Source organism: Salmo salar, chromosome ssa01 (genome assembly GCF_905237065.1).
Source record: "Salmo salar chromosome ssa01, Ssal_v3.1, whole genome shotgun sequence".
Taxonomy (NCBI): Eukaryota; Metazoa; Chordata; class Actinopteri; order Salmoniformes; family Salmonidae; genus Salmo; species Salmo salar.
In genome coordinates, this window is record NC_059442.1 from 93309691 (window position 1) to 93330690 (window position 21000).

A 21000-nucleotide genomic window follows, 5' to 3' on the forward strand; every position below is an offset into this window, starting at 1 on the left:
AAGTAGCTTCAGACCAAACACTACTCACTCAGTTCCAGGTTGGATGGTATTTTCAGGTTTCTGTTGTGCTTCTTTTGCTGGTCCAGAGCATTTGCTGTATAGTTCTTGGGAATTAACAAAAAAACTGAGCAAACTAGAATGCTATTTGTCCCTAAACAGAGAGTACACCATTTTGATAAACTCCCAAATCTATTAGGTGAAATACCACAGTGTGCCATCACAGCAGTAACGTTTGTGACCTGTTGCCACAAGAAAATGACTACCAGTAAAGAACATATATGTTATGGCTTTATACCCCCTGCTATATTATGGATAAAGAGTTACCTGTCTAACAGAACATACAGGGTTTTCTTTAATGGAAACCTCTCCAACATAATCCAGGTATAATCAAAAATTACCCAGGGCAGCTGTTTAGGACCTTTACATTTTTCAATCTTTACTAACGACATGTCACTGGCTTTGAATATGTCTTTGTATGCGGATGACTCAGCACTATACACTTCAGCTACAACAGTGACTGAAATGTCTGCAACACTGAACAAAGAGCTGCAGTTAGTGTTAGAATGGGTGGCAAGATGGGTGTCAAGGAATAAGTTAGTCCTAAATATAAAAAAAACCTAAAAACATTGTATTTGGGAAAAAATCATTCACTTAACCTAAACCTCAATTAAACATTTTAATGAATAATGTGGAAATTGAGCAGGTTGAGGTGACAAAACTGATTAGAATAACCATGGATTCTAAACTTCATGGTCAAACATATTGATAACCTATCCATAATATAGAGCTGCTCTGCCTTCTTAACAACACTATCAACAAGGCAGGTCCTACAGGCCCTAGTGTTGTCGCATCTGGACTATTGTTCAGTCGTGTGGTCAGGTGCCACACAGAGGGACTTAGGAAAATTACAATTGGCTCAGAACAAGGCAGCACGGCTGGCCCTTAAAAGTACATGTGGAGCGAACATTAAAATTATGTATGTCAATCTCTCATGGCTCAAATTGGAGGAGAGATTGACTTCATCACTACTTGTTTTAGTAATATGTTTTGACAAGCTGAATGCACCGAGCTTTCTGTTTAAACTACTAGCACACAGCTCGGACACCCATGCATACCTCACAAGACATGCCACCAGAGGTCTCTTCACAATCCCAAAGTCCCAAACAGACTATGGGAGGTGCACCGTACTACAAAGAACCATGATTACATGGAAATCTATTTCACATCAGGTAACTGATGCAAGCAGTAGAATCAGATTTAAAAAACAGATATAAATACACCTTATGGAACAGTGGGCACTGTGATGCGAAACACACTTAATGTGTTTGGACCCCAGAAAGAGGAGCTGCTGCCTTGGCAGGAAATAATGGGGATCCATAATAAACCCCAGGAAGAGTAGCTGCTGTCTTGGCAACAGCTAATGGGAATCCATAATAAACCCCAGGAAGAGTAGCTACTGCCTTGGTAGGAACTAATGGGTATCCATAATAAACCCCAGGAAGAGAAGCTGCTGCCTTTGCAACAGCTAATGGGGATCCATAATAAATACATATACAGAACAAACACCATTGTAAATATAACCCATTTTTATATTTATTTATTTTCCCTTTTGTACGAGAACTTTTTACACATCGTTACAACACTGTATATAGACGTAGTATGACATTTGAAATGTCTCTATTCTTTTGGAACTTTTGTTAGTGTAATGTTTACTGTAAAATTTTTGTTTATTTCACTTTTGTTTATTATCAATTTCACTTGCTTTGGCAAATTAAACATATGTTTCCCATGCCAATAAAGCCCTTTGAATTGAATTGAGAGAGATAGAGAGGGAGGGAGAGAGCGACGAAACTCTGGTTAAAGTCACCCTGAAAGTTCAGGCTCAAGACTGAGGACTGAAATCTCCACAGGTGTCCTCAAGGTCAGACTGCGGAGCACAAACACCACCTCACAGCTTTCTCACCTCCCTCCCCCCTCTCTTTCTAAATCTCTCTGCAACGTTCCAGAGGATTCTCTGATTCAATCCTCTCCCTTACCAGTTACTCAAGTTAATGCTACTTCCATTGCATGTTGCGCTACATATATGCAAAACATCCATTTTGTTTACTAACGCGTGAAGACACGTCTTAATTGACCTGGTGAACAAAACGAGAAGTGTCGCTAACGCCGCTAGCTTACCTCTAGCTTACTGCTAGCTTACTGTTAGCTCCTAATTAGTCCGTTAACATTAATTGACACCAGAAGTAATTTAGTCCAGTTGCTCCGTGCACCGTGCTAACGCCAGCACTAATATGGTTTGATACCTCATTACGGACCAGTTATTACAGCCCTCTCTGGCTCCTCCCACCCCTGATCCCCACATCACGCTATCAACCCAGGCCCCTGTCAATCAATGTTTCCTCCTCTCCTCCTCTCCCTCCCTCATTCACTCCCTCCCTCCTCCTGGCCCTCTGTCGACCTCTCTTTAGATTCTTACAGTTCCTGCTCAGCTGTGAAATTTGAATGTCTCCCTGCTGTACATGGAAGCCTTTTCTACAGTAAATTATATAATAATGGGGTAACAGTGAATATGGAATAACAACAATGATTTTTCCTGATGATTGTTTTTTTTTATTATTATTGAAAATATTTCAAGAGGAGGGGAGTTGACAATGTTTCTCCTTGCATTATTTTCAACCATATTAGAGGCGGAGGTCCAAGGTCCCTTTCCTTTTACCTGCTTCTCTATTGAATTGAGAATCAACCGTGGTGCATCCAGAAATCACAACATGTAGAAAAACAGTTGTGAATGAAGCACAGAAACACAGTGGACACAGAAACACAGCAGTCAACAGGGTTATTATATGCTGTTCATTGACTACAGCTCAGCATTCAGCACCATAGTACCCTCCAAGCTCATCGTCAAGCTGGATGCCCTGGACCTCAACCCCACGTTGTGCAATTGGGTCCTGGACTTTTCTCACGGGCCGCCACCTGGTGGTGAAGGTAGGAAACAGCATCTCCACCTTGCTGACCCTCAACACTGGGGCCCCTCAAGGGTGCATGCTCAGCCCCCTCCTGTACTCCCTGTTCACCCACGACTGCGTGGCCATGCACACCTCCAACTCAATCATCAAGTTTGTGGATGACACAACAGTAGTGGGCTTGATTACCAACAATGACGAGACAGCTTACAGGGAGGAGGTGAGGGCACTCGGAGTGTGGTGTCAGGAAAACATCCTCTCACTAAACGTAAACAAAACAAATGAGATGATCATGGACTTCAGGAAACAGCAAAGGGAGCAGCCCCATATCCACACCGAAGGGACAGTAGTGGAGATAGTGGAAAGTTTTAAGGTCCTAGGCGTACACATCAACGACAAACTGAAATGGTCCACCCATACAGACAGTGTGGTGAAGTTGGCACAACAGCACCTCTTCAACATCAGGAGGCTGAAGAAATGTGTTTTGTCACCCAAAACCCTGACTAACTTTTACAGATCCATAATCGAGAGCATCCTGTCGGGCTGTATCACAGCCTGGTACGGCAACTGCTCGTCCCTCAACCGCAAGGCTCTCCAGAGGGTGGTGCGGTCTGCACAATGCATCACTGGGGGCAAAATACCTGCCTTCCATGACAGCTATAGCACCCAATGTCACAGGAAGGCAAAAAAAGATCATCAAAGACAACAACCACCTGAGACACTGACTGTTCACACCGCTACCATCCAGAAGGCGAGGTCATTACAGGTGCATCAAAGCTGGGACCGAGAGACTGAAGAACAGCTTCGATCTCAATGCCATCAGACTGCTAAACAGCAATCACTAACTCAGAGAGGCTGCTGTCTACATGGAGATTTCACAAATGGATCACTAGTCACTTTAAACAATGCCACTTTAAATTATTCCACTTTAATAATGTTTCCATATCTTACATTACTCATATCATATGTATATACTGTATTTTATACCATCTATTGCACTTTGCCTATGCCGCTCGGCCATCGCTCATCCGTATATTTAAATGTACATATTCTCATCCACCCCTTTTAGATTTGTGTGTATTAGGTAGTTGTTGGGTAATTGTTAGATTACTTGTTAGATATTAATGCACTGTCTGAACCAGAAGCACAAGAATTTCGCTACACTCGCATTAACATCTGCTAACCATGTGTATGTGACAAATAAAATTTGATTTGATGAGTGTGACAAAACTGGTCCTCTTCTCTAGCCAGTTCCAGGCAGACCTTGGTCCCTTTCTTTCACCAGATGATTTGTGGCTGGCCTGTTTGTCATCTTTCCCTCTCTCTTCATTTTACATTTTTAGTCATTTAGCAGACGCTCTTATCCAGAGCGACTTACAGTAGTGAATACATATATTTCATACATTATTTTTTATTTTTTGTACTGGTACCCCGTGGGAATCGAACCCACAACCCTGGCATTGTACACACCATGCTCTACCAACTGAGCCACAGGAATTCTCCTCTCCTCTCTCACTCACTGTCTCTCTCTTTCTCCATTTCTTGCTTTCTCTCTCTCACACACTCTCTCGCTATCTTGCTCTCTCTCTCTCTTGCTCTCTCTCTCTTTCTCGCTCTGTTTCTCTCCTTCTTATCCCCTCTGTCTGGGCAGATCTCTTTACCTTCCCCACTCTATTGTGTCTATTGATCTCCATCTGAGGTCAATAGCTTTTTAAAGCATCAAGATCGAAACTCCAAACTATCCTCCTCTATACTCCCTTGTGTTCCCTCCCTCCCCTAATCCCTCTCTGTCTCGCTCCTCTTTTCTCCGCAGCATTGATCCGCAGGGTCAGGGAGTGCTTTCCCACTACAGTTATTTGTAGGCCAACGTCTCCAGGTTATGTTCCTTTATATCAAACGTTCGGTTCGCACACAGGAACCGCTAAGTATATAAATGGTTAACTGTAAAGAAAAAGGGGTTAATTTACTGGAGCTATTTACAGAGCCAGAGCTCAGATCATAACTTTAAGGTAATATAATCACTTTTTACTCAGTATTAACTGGATGTTACTAGATACAAATGAAAAGTTATGACAAGTCATCAGGGCAGAACAAAATCGTTTTGAAGACTTAAAAAAAAAATTAGGCAATTTGTAACTTCAGGTTTGCTCAGAGAAGAGAGTTGCAGTACCACCAGTACCGTGATTGTCGACATAAAAGTCCCTTTTTCCTCTTAGACCTTCTCAAACTAGGAGTTTGTGTGGGAAAACGAATAGACCGGACGCTACCTCACTGTAGGACAGAAAGTAGTGAAATATAATAGACCAAAGGAAAGAGATGTCCCTTTGGTGTAGTGGAGTCTGGCTCCCTGACCAAAGACCCAGGCATTGTGTTTCATTCCAGTGTCAAACACATCAATGGATTTTTACCTTTTATTAATCATCATGGAGAGTCCAGATGGTATCCCTGCTTTCCCTGCATTTCTCCTTTTATGGTAATTTCCTTGTGTGATATCCCCCTCCTTGATAGCAGACATTTTATTCTCTGCTGCCAGACTCAGAGAGCATGACGACTTACGAAGTGTTAGTGTCCTATCGTTACGTTGACATTATTACTCCATCCTGCTAAGGTATGGTATTGAATATGATGTGTTAGGCTGTCCCCGCATGGGACAGAGTAGGTACTGCAACTCCATGGGGCGTACAGTGAACTCAAGGTCATAGGGAGGGTGTGGGTGGGCTGTTGGCTGCTGGATGTGTACATAACACCTGCATTGCTGATGTTGCTGTTTTCATCTCTCTAGGGTCTACTTCAGTAACACACTCTGGAATAGATGGGGAGAGCTGTAGTTTGTATTTTCAAAATACTTTTCTATCCCATTTCTTTATAGTGGTTCACAATTTTGTGGCCCCCTTTCACCCTACATTAGTATCAGAAGTCTGATGGCACTATGGTGTGATAAGAGATTTTGCTAAATGAAGTAAATATAAATGTAAACTACCGGTCAAAAGTTTTAGAACGCCTACTCATTCAAGGGTATTTCTATATTTGTACTATTTTCTACATTGTGGAACAATAGTTAAGACATCAAAACTATGAAATAACACATTTGGAATCACAAATCACAAATCAAAATATATTTGAAATTCTACAAAGACCCACCCTTTGCCTTAATGACAGCTTTGCACACTCATGGCATTCTCTCAACCAGCTTCAGCTGGAATGCTTTTCCAGCAGTCTTGAAGGAATCCCCACATATGCTGAGCACTTGTTGGCTGCTTTTTCTTCACTCTGCGGTCAGACTCATCCCTAACCATCTCAATTTGGTTGAGGTCGGGGGATTGTGGAGGCTAGGTCATCTGATGCAGCACTTCATCACTCTCCTTTTTGGTAAAATAGCCCTTACACAGCCTGGAGGTGTGTTGGGTCATTGTCCTGTTGAAAAACAAATGATAGTCCCTCTAAGCTCAAACCAGATGGGATGGCGTAACGCTGCAGAATGCTGTGGTAGCCATGCTGGTTAAGTGTGCCTTGAATTCTAAATAAATCACTGACAGTGATAAATCACTGACAGTGTCACCAGCAAAGCACCCCCACACCATAACACCTCCTCCTCCATGCTTTAAGATGGGAAATACACATGCAGAGATCATCCGTTCACTCACACAGCGTTTCACAAAGACACAGCGGTTGGATCCAAAACTTTCCAATTTGGACTCCAGACCAAAGGACAAATTTCCACTGGTCTAATGTCCATTGCTCATGTTTCGTGGCCCAAGCAAGTGTTTTTTTATTATTGGTGTCCTTTAGTGGTTTCTTTGCAGCAATTCGTACATGAAGGCCTGATTCATACAGTCTCCTCTGAACAGTTGATGTTGAGATGTGTCTGTTACTTGAACTCTGTGAAGCATTTATTTGGGCTGCAATTTCTGAGGCTGGTAACTCTAATGAACGTATCCTCTGCAGCAGAGGTAACTCTGGGTCTTCCATTCCTGTGGCGGTCCTCCTGAGAGCCAGTTTCATCATAGCGCTTGATGGTTTTTGCGACTGGACTTGAACAAACTTTGAAAGTTCTTGAAATGTTCTGTATTGACTAACCTTCTTGTCTTAAAGTAATGATGGACTGTCATTTCCCTTTGCTTATTTGAGCTGTTCTTGCCGTAATATGTTCTTGGTATTTTACCAAATAGGCTATCTTCTGTATACCCCCCCCCCACCTTGTCACAACACAACTGATTGGCTCAAACGCATTAAGAAGGAAAGACATTCCACAAATTAACTTTTAAGAAGGCACACCTGCTATTGAAATGCATTCCAGGTGACTACCTCATGAAGCTGGTTGAGAGAATGCCATGTGTGTGCAAATCTGTCATCAAGGCAAAGGGTGGCTAATTGAAGAATTTTAAATATAAAATAGATTTTGATTTGTTTAACACTTTTTGGTTACTACATGATTCTATGTGTTATTTCTTAGTTTTGATGTCTTCACTATTACTCTACAATTTAGAAAATAGTAAAAATAAAGAAACACATTTGAATGATTAGTCTTTCTAGAACTTTTGACCGGTAGTGTATATGTAAAAATTAATAGTTGCAACGCATGCTGAGTGTTGTTCTATTGAGCGCCACCCCTGAAACAAGGCCAATAATAATACCCAATGTGCTTTGCAATTCACTTTGGTCAGGTAATGTTCATTTCGCAGCAGGGCCCTGTTCAGACCTTTTGGGGGGCATGTGAAAAAAAATTATAATGGAAACCCCCCCCAAAAAATGTATGCTACCGCACTCACAGACTAGCTGAGCAATTATTAGAAGAAGAGGCGAAAACAGATCAATCTGATAAGGAAAGTACTCAGCTAAACTATTTTAAACTGGAATGAATGCTGCTTTTATAAACAATGACCAACACATATCCAGTCAACATAAAAGATCATAAGAAATACTGTAGCCTACCATGACTATATCCAACCTAACTCCGTTTGTTCACCCTATCAAGTTATCCCAGTGGTTTTAAAACTTTTTATTTTAGTATATTTTTTTTACCCCCCTTTTTCTCCACAATTACGTTCTTGTCTGATTGCTGCACCTCCCCAACGGGCTCGGGAGAGGCAAAGGTCGAGTCATGCACATGTGCACATGCGAACATCCACCCACAATTGCTGAGCAAATGTAGCCTTTCGTTACAGCCATAAACAGTGGTGAGTTTTCAAAACTCAAGATAGGCTACAGAAATAAACTGCATTTTACACCTGTATTTGCAGCTGAAAGTCATCCATGTTAGCAGCCAATATCCGCAAGGGATGGATACATCATGTCACTTCTCTGGAGTCCGGAGCGAGCAAAATTATACAGCCTAGGCTACTTGGAGGTTGCAGGATCAGATGGAAAGCATGTTCTGTCTGCAAAGCTCTATCAATTTAGAGGGCAGCCTTCCTGCAGAGTGCTCATTGCTAGCCAGGTAGCCACGTTTTTCCTCACAAATAGCGTAAAACATTCCCCAGAATATGTTACATCTCCATCCCATAATATTGACGGCCGTGCGATGTTACAACTGCTTATCTTTAAACAAATAGACAGTAGCCTCACAGTGGGCACAGATGTAAATTTAATGTCGATTCCAAGTTGGTTCAACATAATTTCATTGAAATGACATGGAAACAACGTTGATTCAACCAGTGTGCACCCAAACTAGGCCTATCTGAAATATGAAAATAATCAATCAAATCGCCAGGTAGCTATTGTTCTGGTAAAGATAAATCAGTAGTAGATTGCTAAACTGATTTTGAAAATGGATACTAAACATAGACTTTTCTGTTTGTGCCAGGCAAAACTGGAGGATATTAAATGAGTTCTTTCTGGTCACTAATCTGGATATGCATGCCAGCCAATGATGATGACTGGCCATTGGTCAACAATCAAGATGCACATCTTTTTGGTTCTGAAACATAGTTAAGAATTTAACGACGACTTTCGGAGAGTGGGTTCAGAACAGCAACGACAAAAAATCTATAAAACAAAAATGTTTTTATGAGGAAATTATACCACCACCGAAAAAGGCACTTTGGAGACTGTTAGGAGCATGTGCTCTACACAGGTAGAGCCCTATCAATGCAAGTGCCTGTTTAGCAGACACTCTTAACCAGAGTGACTTCAGTGTATTCAACTAAGGTAGATAAACAACATATCATCGCTATAGCAAGTAAAATGTTTCTGTAACTGTTTCTGAGAATGTTGTTGCTGTATGTTGTTGCTCTACTTGCAAATATACAGTATTTCAGTTTTAAAATATAAAATGCATGCATTATAATGAATACATTTCGAAATACATATATTTTAATAAATGCATTTTAAAATAAATGTATCTTTTTGTTAATTTTTAAATCAAATCAAACTTTATTTGTCACATGCGCCGAATACAATTGTAGACCTTACCGTGAAATGATTACTTACAAGCCCTTAACCAACAGTGCAGTTCAAGAAAATATTTTCCAAAGAAAAAAAGAAAAATGTATAAAATAACAATAAAGAGGTAATATACAAGAGGTACTAGTACAGAGTCAGTGTGCGGGGGTACAGGTTAGTTGAGATAATATGTACATGTACGTAGGGGTGAAGTGACTATGCATAGATAAAAAACAGCGAGTAGCAGCAGTGAACAAAACAAGTGTGGGAGGGGGGTCAATGTCAAAAGTCCAGTGTATTGTTGATACTCCAGTCATGTGGGGGTATTGTAGGTACTCCAGTCATGGGGGGCTATTGTAGATACTCCAGTAAATGGGGGGTATTATAGGTACTCCAGTTATGGGGGGGTATTGTGGGTACTCCAGTCATGGGGGAGGGGGTATTGTAGGTACTCCAGTCATGGGGAGGTATTGTAGGTACTCCAGTCATGTGGGGGAAATGTAGTTGCTTCAGTCATGTGGGATTATTGTAGTTGCTGCAGTCATGGGTGGGGTATTGTTGTTGCTCCAGTCACGAGTTTGGTATTGTTGATGATTCAGTCAATTGGAGGTATTGTAGGTACTCCAGTCATGGGGGGGGGGTATTGTAGGTACTCCAGTCATGTGGGGGTATTGTAGGTGATACAGACATGTGGGGGTATTGTAGGTCCTCCAGTCATGTGGGGGTATTGTAGGTGATACAGACATGTGGGGATATTGTAGGTCCTCCAGTCATGTGGGGTTATCGTAGGTTCTCCAGTCATGTGGGGGTATTGTAGGTACTCCAGTCATGTGGGGATATTGTAGGTACTCCAGTCATGTGGGGATATTGTCGGTACTCCAGTCATGTGGGGGTATTGTAGGTGATACAGTCGTGTGGGGATATTGTAGGTGATACAGTCATGTGGGGATATTGTAGGTACTCCAGTCATGTGGGGGTCGTGTAGGTACTCCAGTCATGTGGGGGTATTGTAGGTACTCCAGTATTGTGAGGGTATTGTAGGTGAAACAATCATGTGGGGATATTGTCGGTACTCCAGTCATGTGGGGGTATTGTAGGTGCTCCAGTCATGTGGGGGTATTGTCGGTACTCCAGTCATGTGGGGGTATTGTAGGTACTCCAGTCATGTGGGGGTCGTGTAGGTACTCCAGTCATGTGGGGGTATTGTAGGTACTCCAGTCATGTGGGGGTATTGTCGGTCCTCCAGTCATGTGGGGATATTGTAGGTACTCCAGTCATGTGGTGGTATTGTAGGTGCTCCAGTCATGTGGGGGTATTGTCGGTTCTCCAGTCATATGGGGTCATTGTAGGTACTCCAGTCATGTGGGGATATTGTAGGTACTCCAGTCATGTGGGGGTATTGTCGGTACTCCAGTCATGTGGTGTTATTGTAGGATCTCCAGTCATGTGGGGATATTGTCGGTACTCCAGTCATGTGGGGGTATTGTCGGTGCTCCAGTCATGTGGGGGTATTGTCGGTACTCCAGTCATGTGGGGGTATTGTCGATACTCTGATCATGTGGGGGTATTGTAGGTCCTCCAGTCATGTGGGGATATTGTCGGTACTCCGATCATGTGGGGGTATTGTCGGTACTCCAGTCATGTGGGGGTATTGTAGGTACTCCGATCATGTGGGGGTAAGGTCGGTACTCCAGTCATGTGGTGGTAATGTAGGTGATACAGTCATGTGGGGGTATTGTAGGTGCTACAGTCTTTTGGGGGTATTGTAGGTGATACAATCATGTGGGGGTATTGTAGGTGATACAATCATGTGGGGGTATTGTAGGTGATACAGTCACGTGGGGGTATTGTAGGTGAGACAGTCATGTGGGGGTATTGTAGGTGATACAGTCATGTGGGGTATTGTAGTTGAGACAGTCATGTGGGGGTGTCATAGGTGATACAATCATGTGGGGGTGTTGTAGGTGATACAGTCATGTGGGGGTATTGTAGGTGCTCCAGTCATGTGGGGATATTGTAGATTCTCCAGTCATGTGGGGGATATTGTAGGTGCTTCAGTCTTGTGGGTTTAATGTATATAATACAGTCATGTGGGGTTATTGTAGGTTATCCAGTCATGTTGGGGTATTGTAGGTTCTCCAGTCATGTGGGGGTATTGTCGGTACTCCAGTCAGGTGGGGATATTGTCGGTGCTCCAGTCATGTGGGGGTATTGTCGGTCCTCCAGTCATGTGGGGGTATTGTCGGTCCTCCAGTCATGTGGGGGTATTGTCGGTGCTCCAGTCATGTGGGGGTATAGTCGGTGCTCCAGTCATGTGGGGGTATTGTCGGTACTCCAGTCAGGTGGGGGTATTGTCGGTGCTCCAGTCATGTGGGGGTATTGTCGGTACTCCAGTCATGTGGGGGTATTGTAGGTCCTCCAGTCATGTGGTGGTATTGTCGCTACTCCAGTCATGTGGGGATATTGTCGGTACTCCAGTCATGTGGGGGTATTGTCGGTACTCCAGTCATGTGGGGGTATTGTCGGTACTCCAGTCATGTGGGGGTATTGTCGGTGCTCCAGTCATGTGGGAGTATTGTCGGTCCTCCAGTCATGTGGGGGTATTGTCGGTACTCCAGTCATGTGGGGGTATTGTCGGTGCTCCAGTCATGTGGGGGTATTGTCGGTACTCCAGTCATGTGGGGGTATTGTCGGTACTCCAGTCATGTGGTGGTGTTGACGGTGATACAATCATGTGGTGGTAATGTAGGTGATACAGTCATGTGGGGGTATTGTAGGTGCTACAGTCTTTTGGGGGCATTGTAGGTGATACAATCATGTGGGGGTGTTGTAGGTGATACAGTCATGTGGGGGTATTGTAGGTGACACAATCATGTGGGGGTATTGTAGGTGACACTTTCATGTGGGAGTATTGTAGGTGACACAATCATGTGGGGGTATTGTAGGTGACACTGTCATGTGGGAGGGAGTATTGTAGGTGATACAGTCATGGGGGGATATTGTAGGTAGTCCTTTCAAGGGGGGATATTGTAGGTACTCTTGTCATGTGGGGTTTTTAATTCACTCTAGTCATTTGGGGGTATTGTGTGTGTTCAGACAAATAGATGTCGCATAAAGCTCACTTCATTTTAATTAATGTGTGTATTGTGCGATTTTCAACAATCTAATGTGGGTGTATCGTATGTGTTCTAGATATCTAATATATATGTGTGAATGTGTGTAATGTGTGTGTTTTGCAGGTACTTGATTCCATCTCTGGACCGTTCCCATGCTGGCTTCTACCAATGTATCATCAGGAACCGTGTAGGAGCCTTACTACAGAGGAGGACTGAAGTGCAGGTTGCATGTAAGTGACTGTGACTGTGTGTGGCAGTCAATTCAGGAAGTCAACTAAATTGACAATTCAATAATCAATTACTTTTCAATAAACAGAAAAGTAGAATATATTATTTGAAAGTTTGAAAATGTTTGAATTTTTTATTCAAATCACTTCCTGAATTGGCATGTTTGTGTGTGTGTGTGCATGCAAGTGCGTGGGTCTGTGTGTGTGCATGCAAGTGTGTGTGTGTGTGTGTGTGTGTGTGTGTGTGTGTGTGTGTGTGTGTGTGTGTGTGTGTGTGTGTGTGTGTGTGTGTGTGTGTGTGTGTGTGTGTGTGCGCAAGTGAAACCAACTGGATTGTAGGTAGTGTGTGTGAGTATCCCCCTGATGATACTCTGCCTGTCGAGTAAACAGTGTTACAGAGTATCCAGACAGGTTCCCTTTGCTAGGAGCTGTGGGAGAGTGTGCCAGCTCCATCTGTGGAGAAAATATCTACCTGCATCTCATTTACTGAGCCTATGTCCCCCCGGACAGCTGTTCCACTCAACCCTCTCATTAGATGGATAATGTTGTGCTGTGGTTTTTATAATGACTGTCACTTATTTTATTCCCTTATTTGACAACAACATCTGTTAATCTCCGGTTGAACTGCAGAGTTTTTAAATTTATGAAAACCCCTCCCTTCTAGTACAGCCCTCCCTAGTACTCTGTAGTATTCCCATCCCTAGTACTCCCTAGTACTCTCCTCCATAATACTCCCTAGTACTATCCTCCCTAGACTCCCCTCCCTAGTATTCCCTAGTACTGGAGGCATTCAGTTGTACAACTGACTAGGTATCCCCCTTTCCCTTTTTCCCTTACTCTCATTCCTAGTACTCCCTAGTACTATCCTCCCTGGTACTCCCTAGCACTCTCCTCCCTAGTACTCCCCTAACCTAGTATGCCCTAGTATTCTCCTCCTTAGTACTCCCCTTCTTAGTATTCCCGAGTAAACTCCTCCCTAGTGCTATCTAGCACTCTCCTCACTAGTAACCCCCAGTACTCCCCTCCCTAGTACTCTATTCCCTAGTACTCCACTCCATATAACTCTCTAGTACCTTCCTCCCGAGTACTCCCTAGTTATCTCCTCCCTCATAATTCCTAGTACTCTCGTCCCTGGTACTCTTCTCCCTAGTACTCCCTAGCAGTTTCTTCCCTAGTTATCTCCTCCCTAGTGCTCTCTGCCATAGTACTCCCCTCCCTAGTACTCCCTAGTACTCCCCTCTCATACTCCCTAGTACTATCCTCCCTAGTACTCCCTAGTACTCCTCTCCCATGTACTCCCTCCCTAGTACTCTGCTCCGTAGTACTCCCCTCCCTAATACTCCCGAGTAATCTCCTCCCTAGTGCTATCTAGTACTCTCCTCACTAGTAACCCCTAGTACTCCCCTCCCTAGTACTCTATTCCCTAGTACTCCCCTCCATATTACTCTCTAGTACTTTCCTCCCTAGTACTCCCTAGTAATGTCCTCCCTCATAATTCATAGTACTCTCCTCACTGGTACTCTCCTCCCTAGTACTCCCTAGCACTGTCTTCCCTAGTTACCTCCTCCCTAGTACTCTCTGCCATAGTACTCCCCTCCTTAGTACTCCCCAGTTCTCCCCTCTCTGGTACTCCCTAGTACTATCCTCCCAAGTACTCCCTAGTACTCCCCTCCCATGTACTCCCTCCCTAGTACTCCCCTCTCTAGTACTCCCTAGTACTATACTCCCTAGTACTCCCTCCCATGTACTCCCCTCCCTAGTACTCTCCTCCCTAGTACTCCCCTCCCTAGTACTCCCTGCCCTAGTACTCCCTAATACTCTCCACCCTACCTCTCCCCTCCATAGTATTCCCTAGAACCCTCCTCCCTTGTACCCCCTGCCTCGTAATCCCTCACTAGTTTTCCCAACCCTAGTACTCCGCTCCATAGTACTCCCTAGTACCCTCCTCTCTAGTACTCCCCTCTCTAGTACTCCCTCATTAGTACTCCGTGGTACTCCCCTCCCTAGTACTCTCCTCCCTAGTACTCCATAATACCTCCCTCCCTAATACTCCCCTCCCTAGTATTCCCTAGAACTCTCCTCCCTAAGACTCTCCTCGCTAGTACTTCCCTCCCTAGTACTCCCTAGTACTCTCCTTCCTAGTACTCCCCTCCCTAATACTCCCCTCCCTAGTACTCTCCTTCCTTGTAGCCCTCCCTTGTACTCCCTCACTAGTATCCACATCCATAGTACTCCCCTCCCTAGTACTCCCCTCCAAAAGTAATCTTCTCCCTAGTACTCCCTAGAACCCCTCCCTGGTACTCTCCTCCCTAGTATTCCCCAGTACTCTCCTCCCTAGTACTCTCCTCCCTTGTACTCACCTAGCTAGTACAGCCATCCTAGTACCCCCTCCCTATTTCTCCCCAGTACCCTCCTCCCTAGTAATCTCCTCCCTAGTACTCCCCTCTCTAGTACTCCCTTCCCAAATACTCTCATCCCTAGTACTCCCTAGTACCTCCCTCCCTAGTACTCCCCTCCCTGGTACATACGTCCCTTGAACTGCCCTCATAGGTACTGCTATCCATGGTACTCCACAGTACCCCTCCTCTTTCTTGTACTCTCTAGTTTTCCCCTCCAAAATAATCCCCTTCCTAGTACTCCCTTGTACTCCCCTCCCTAGTAGTCCCCGCCTTAGTGCTCTCTTGTACTGCCCTCCATAGTACTCCCCTCCCTAGCACTGCCTAGTACTTCCCTTCCTTGAGTACTTTCCCCTCTTGTATTGCCCTCCCTACTACTCTCCTCCCTAGTAGTCCCTAGTACTCTCCTCCTTAGTAATCCCTAGTGCTCTCCTCCCTAGTATTCCCGTCCCAAGAATGCCCTAGTACTCCCTCACTATTATTCCCATCCCTAGTACTCCCCTTCCTAGTACCCCCTTGTACCTTCCTCCCAGGTACTCCCTAGTACTCCCCTCCCTAGTGCTCACCTCCCAAGTGCTCCCTAGTACCCTCCTCCCCTGTACTCTCCTCTCTCGTACCCCCCTCCCAAGCTTTCTCCTCCATAGTACTCCCTAATTTCTCCCTCATTAGTACTCCCTAGAACTCCCTAGTATTTCCCTCCCTAGTACTCCCAAACACTCTCTTCCCTAGAACTCTCCTCCCTAGTACTCCCCACCCTAGTACTGTCCTCCCTAGTACTCCCCTCCCAGTTACTCCCTAGTACTCTCCTCCCTAGTAATCTCCTCCCTAGTTCTCTCAAATAATCCCCTCCTTAGTAATCTACTCCCTAGTAATATCCAACCTAGTACTCCCTAGTATTCCCCTCCCTATTACTCTCCTCCTTAGTATTTTCCACCCTAGTACTCTCTAGTACCTCCCTCCCTAGGACTCCCCTCCCTGATACATCCCCACTGGTACTGCCCTTATTTGTCCTGCCATCCCTTGTACTCCCTAGAACTCACCTCTTTAGTACTCCTGTCTCTAGTACTCCATAGTATTCCCCTCCATAATAATCCCCTTCCAAGCACTCCCTAGTACTCCCCTCCCTAGTACTCCCCTCCTTAGTACTCGCTTGTACTGCCATACCTAGTACTACCCTCCCTAGTACTCCACTCCCTAGTACTCCCTTTTATTTCCCTTCCCTTAGTACTCTCCTCTCTAGTACTGCCCTCCTTAGTACTCTCTAACTCCCATCCCTAGTACTCTCCTCCCGAGTAATCCCTAGTACTCTCCGCCCCAGTACTCCTTTCCCTAGTACTCTCTAGTACATTCTGTCCTAGTACCCTCCTCCCTAGTACTCTCCTCCCTTGTACCCCTCCCTAGTACTCCCTCACTAGTATCCCCATTCCTAGTACTCCCTCCCTAGCACTCCCTAGTACCCTCCTCCCTAGTACTCCCCTCCCTAGTGCTCCCTAGTACTCCCCTCCCTGGTAATGTCCTCCCTAGTACCCCCCTTTCTAGTATTCCCTATTGTGTCACAAATCCCCTGCATCAATTCTTTTCCCCTCTGCTTGTCAGAGGCGAGTAGTATTGACGGTAACGGCAGCTTTCTCAGTCGCCATCTCCGGGTCCTCACCAGGGTTCCGGCTTTTTGTGCTCTGTACCTGCGTCGCTTCCTCTTGCAAATAACGGGGATGTCGGTCCTGTGGGGTGTCTGGAGAATGTCTTGTGTGTCATCTTTGTTGTAGAAAAAAATCTTTGTCTAATCTGAGGTGAGTGATCACTGTCCTGATATCCAGAAGCTCTTTTTTTGCCGTAAGATACGGTTGCAGAAACGTTATGTACAGTGAGGGAAAGAAGTATTTGATCCCCTGCTGATTTTGTACATTTGCCCACTGACAAAGACATTATCAGTCGATAATTTTACAGTGAGAGACAGAATAACAACAAAAAAATCCAGAAAAACGGATGTCAAAAATGCTAGAAATTGCTTTGCATTTTAATGAGGGAAATAAGTATTTGACCCCTCTGCAAAACATGACTTAGTACTTGGTGGCAAAACCCTTGTTGGCAATCACAGAGATCAGACGTTTCTTGTAGTTGGCCACCAGGTTTGCACACATCTGAGGAGGGATTTTGTCCCACTCCTCTTTGCAGATCTTCTCCAAGTCATTAAGGTTTCGAGGCTGACGTTTGGCAACTCGAACCTTCAGCTCTCTCCACAGATTTTCTATGGGATAAAGGTCTGGAGACTGGCTAGGCCACTCCAGGACCTTAATTAATGTGCTTCTTCTTGAGCCACTCCTTTGTTGCCTTGGCCGTGTGTTTTGGGTCATTGTCATGCTGGAATACCCATCCACAACCCCTTTTCAATGCCCTGGCTGAGGGAAGGAGGTTCTCACCCAAGATTTGACGGTACATGGCCCCGTCCATCGTCCCTTTGATGCGGTGAAGTTGTCCTGTCCCCTTAGCAGAAAAACACCCCCAAAGCATAATGTTTCCACCTCCATGTTTGATGGTAGGGATGGTGTTCTTGGGGTCATAGGCAGCATTCCTCCTCCTCCAAACACGGTGAGTTGAGTTGATGCCAAAGAGCTCCATTTTGGTGTCATCTGACCACAACACTTTCACCAGTTGTCCTCTGAATCATTCAGATGTTCATTGGCAAACTTCAGAGGGGCCTGTATATGTGATTTCTTGAGCAGGGGGACCTTGCGGGCGCTGCAGGATTTCAGTCCTTCACGGCGTAGTGTGTTACCAATTGTTTTCTTGGTGATTATGGTCCCAGCTGCCTTGAGATCATTGACAAGATCCTCCCGTGTAGTTCTGGGATGATTCCTCACCGTTCTCATGATCATTGCAACTCCACAAGGTGAGATCTTGCGTGGAGCCCCAGGCCGAGGGAGATTGACAGTTCTTTTGTGTTTCATCCATTTGCGAATAATAGCACCAACTGTTCTCACCTTCTCACCAAGCTGCTTGGCGATGGTCTTGTAGCCCATTCCAGCCTTGTGTAGGTCTACAATCTTGTCTCTGACATCCTTGGAGAGCTCTTTGGTCTTGGCCATGGTGGAGAGTTTGGAATCTGATTGATTGATTGCGTCTGTGGACAGGTGTCTTTTATACAGGTAACAAACTGAGATTAGGAGCACTCCCTTTAAGACTGTGCTCCTAATCTCAGCTCGTTACCTGTATAAAAGACACCTGGGAGCCAGAAATCTTTCTGATTGAGAGGGGGTCAAATACTTATTTCCCTCATTAAAATGCAAATCAATTTATAACCTTTTTGACATGCGTTTTTCTGGATTTTTTGTTGTTATTCTGTCTCTCACTGTTCAAATAAACCTACCATTAAAATTATAGACTGATAATTTCTTTGTCAGTGGGAAACGTACAAACTCAGCAGGGGATCAAATACTTTTTTCCCTCACTGTACAAAATAAGTTACAAATAACTCGAAAAAAACCCACATAATAGCACAATTGGTTGGGCCCGTAAAACTGCTGCCACTTCTTCCGGCACCATTTTCATTTGAACATTTCCCAGATTTGCATTTGTTCTTATGCAGCACAGCAACGCCAGACTACATATGTATTCTGTCATGACTCTCCTGTGAGGATCCAAAGATCAGGTTTAAAATGGATCAACTTCTACCAGACCCCTCTCACAAGCAGAGGGGAAAGGAATTGATGCAGGGGTTTTGTGTCACCTCATACCCGGTCGTAAATTATATGCAGCAGAGGACTCTTTTCCCTGTAGTATTGGAAATAGTAATGTGGCTTTGTTACAGAGACTTTTTGCCGCCCAAAATCTAAAAGCCGTCCAAAAGTGAACACTGGAACAATATTCTTAAAATCCGAATGTGGGGAATGATGAGAGATGATATATGGAAAACTAATTTTGTGATTTGTCTATTTTGTGATGTCATTAATAATGGTATAAACATGTTAAAATGAATATATTTAACTTCAACTGTATCCACACTGTATATTTCAGGTTTTCATTCTTTACGTTGTGTAGGAAATATCAAAGATGCTGAGAATATGTTTGTTAAGATATGAATGTGATTTTTGTTTTCTAACCAAATTATAGTTTTGATAATACTTTGCCCCAGTAAGTAGTCACACCCGAGGGAGCTCAGAGAGCGTGTCAGCATGATATATATCTTACATCATCTAGAGTTTAATTTTGGAGATTGTAACTCATTAAACAACTTCTTCCGTGGTGCCCCAAATCCTAATGAGTTAATTGTTACATGATTAATTGAATCAAATAACAATTAAACCTAGTTAGTTGATTCGATGCAAAACAATTTTCAGATCAAATCAAATCAAATGTTATTTGTCACGTGAATACATCCGGTGTAGACCTTACAGTAAAATGCTTACTTACAAGCCCTTAACCAACAATGCAGTTTTAATAGAGATGTGATAAGTAAAAAATGGAAAAATAAAAAATATTTAAAAAAATAGCAAATAATTAAAGAGCAGCAGTAAAATAATAGTAACGAGGCTATATACAAGGCCTACCGATACAGAGTCAGTGTGCAGGGTCACAGGTTAGTCAAGGTAATTGAGGTAATAGGTACAGTTGAAGTCAGAAGTTTACATAAACCTTAGCCAAATACATTTAAACTCAGTTTTTCACAATTCCTAACATTTAATCCTAGGTCAGTTAGGACCACCACTTTATTTTAAGAATGTGAAATGTCAGAATAATAGTAGAGAGAATTATTTATTTCAGCTTTTATTTCTTTCATTAGATTCCCAGTGAGTCAGAAGATTACATACACTCAATTAGTATTTGGGTTTGGAGGCCTCTTTGCTCGCACACGATTTTTCAGTTCTGCCCACAAATTGTCTATAGGATTGAGGTCAGGGCTTTGTGATGGCCACTCCAATACCTTGACTTTGTTGTCCTTAAGCCATTTTGCCACAACTTTGGAAGTATGCTTGGGGTCATTGTCCATTTGGAAGACCCATTTACGACCAAGCTTTAACTTCCTGACTGATGTCTTGAGATGTTGATTTAACATATCCACATGATTTTCCACCCTCATGATGCCATCTATTTTGTGAAGTGCACCAGTCCCTCCTGCAGCAAAGCACCCCCACACTATGATGCTGCCACCCCGTGATTCACGGTTGGGATGGTGTTTTTCGGCTTGCAAGTCTCCCCCTTTTTCCTCCAAACATAACGATGGTCGTTATGGCCAAACAGTTCTATTTTTGTTTCAACAGACCAGAGGAGATTTCTCCAAAAAGTAAGATCTTTGTCCCTATGTGCAGTTGCAAACTGTAGTCTGGCTTTTTTTATGGCGGTTTTGGAGCAGTGGTTTCTTCCTTGTTGAGCGGCCTTTCAGGTTATGTCGACAAAGGATTTGTTTTACTGTGGATATAGATACTTTCAAACCTTTTTCCTCCAGCATCTTCACAAGGTCCTTTGCTGTTGTTCTGGGATTGATTTGCACTTTTCGCACCAAAGTACGTTCATCTCTAGGAGACTGAACGCGTCTCTTTCCTGAGCGATATGACGGCTACGTGGTGTTTATACTTGCGTACTATTGTTTGTACAGATGAACGTGGTACCTTCAGGCGTTTGGAAATTGCTCCCAAGGATGAACCAGACTTGTGGAGGTCTACAATTTTTGAGGTCTTGGCTGATTTATTTTGAGTTTCCCATGATGTCAAGCAAAGAGGCACTGAGTTTGAAGGTAGGCCTTCAAATACATCCACAGGTACACCTCCAATTGACTCAAATTATGTCAATTAGCTTATCAGAAGCTTCTAAAGCCATGACATCATTTTCTGGAATTTTCCAAGCTGTTTAAAGGCACAGCCAACTTAATCTATTAAACTTCTGACCTACTGGAATTGTGATACAGTGAATTATAAGTGAA

General features: G+C 43.8%; 1 protein-coding gene across 2 annotated transcripts in view; it reads left to right on the forward strand.

The window, feature by feature from the left end:
* Window positions 1-21000, forward strand: part of LOC106610476 (protein sidekick-2) — a 184772-nt gene that overhangs the window by 20842 nt on the left and 142930 nt on the right. For both annotated transcript variants that reach the window (XM_045724513.1, XM_045724510.1), the window contains exon 2: window positions 12584-12690. In XM_045724513.1, coding sequence (XP_045580469.1) covers window positions 12584-12690 — 107 coding nt within the window. The remainder of the gene's footprint in view (window positions 1-12583; window positions 12691-21000) is intronic.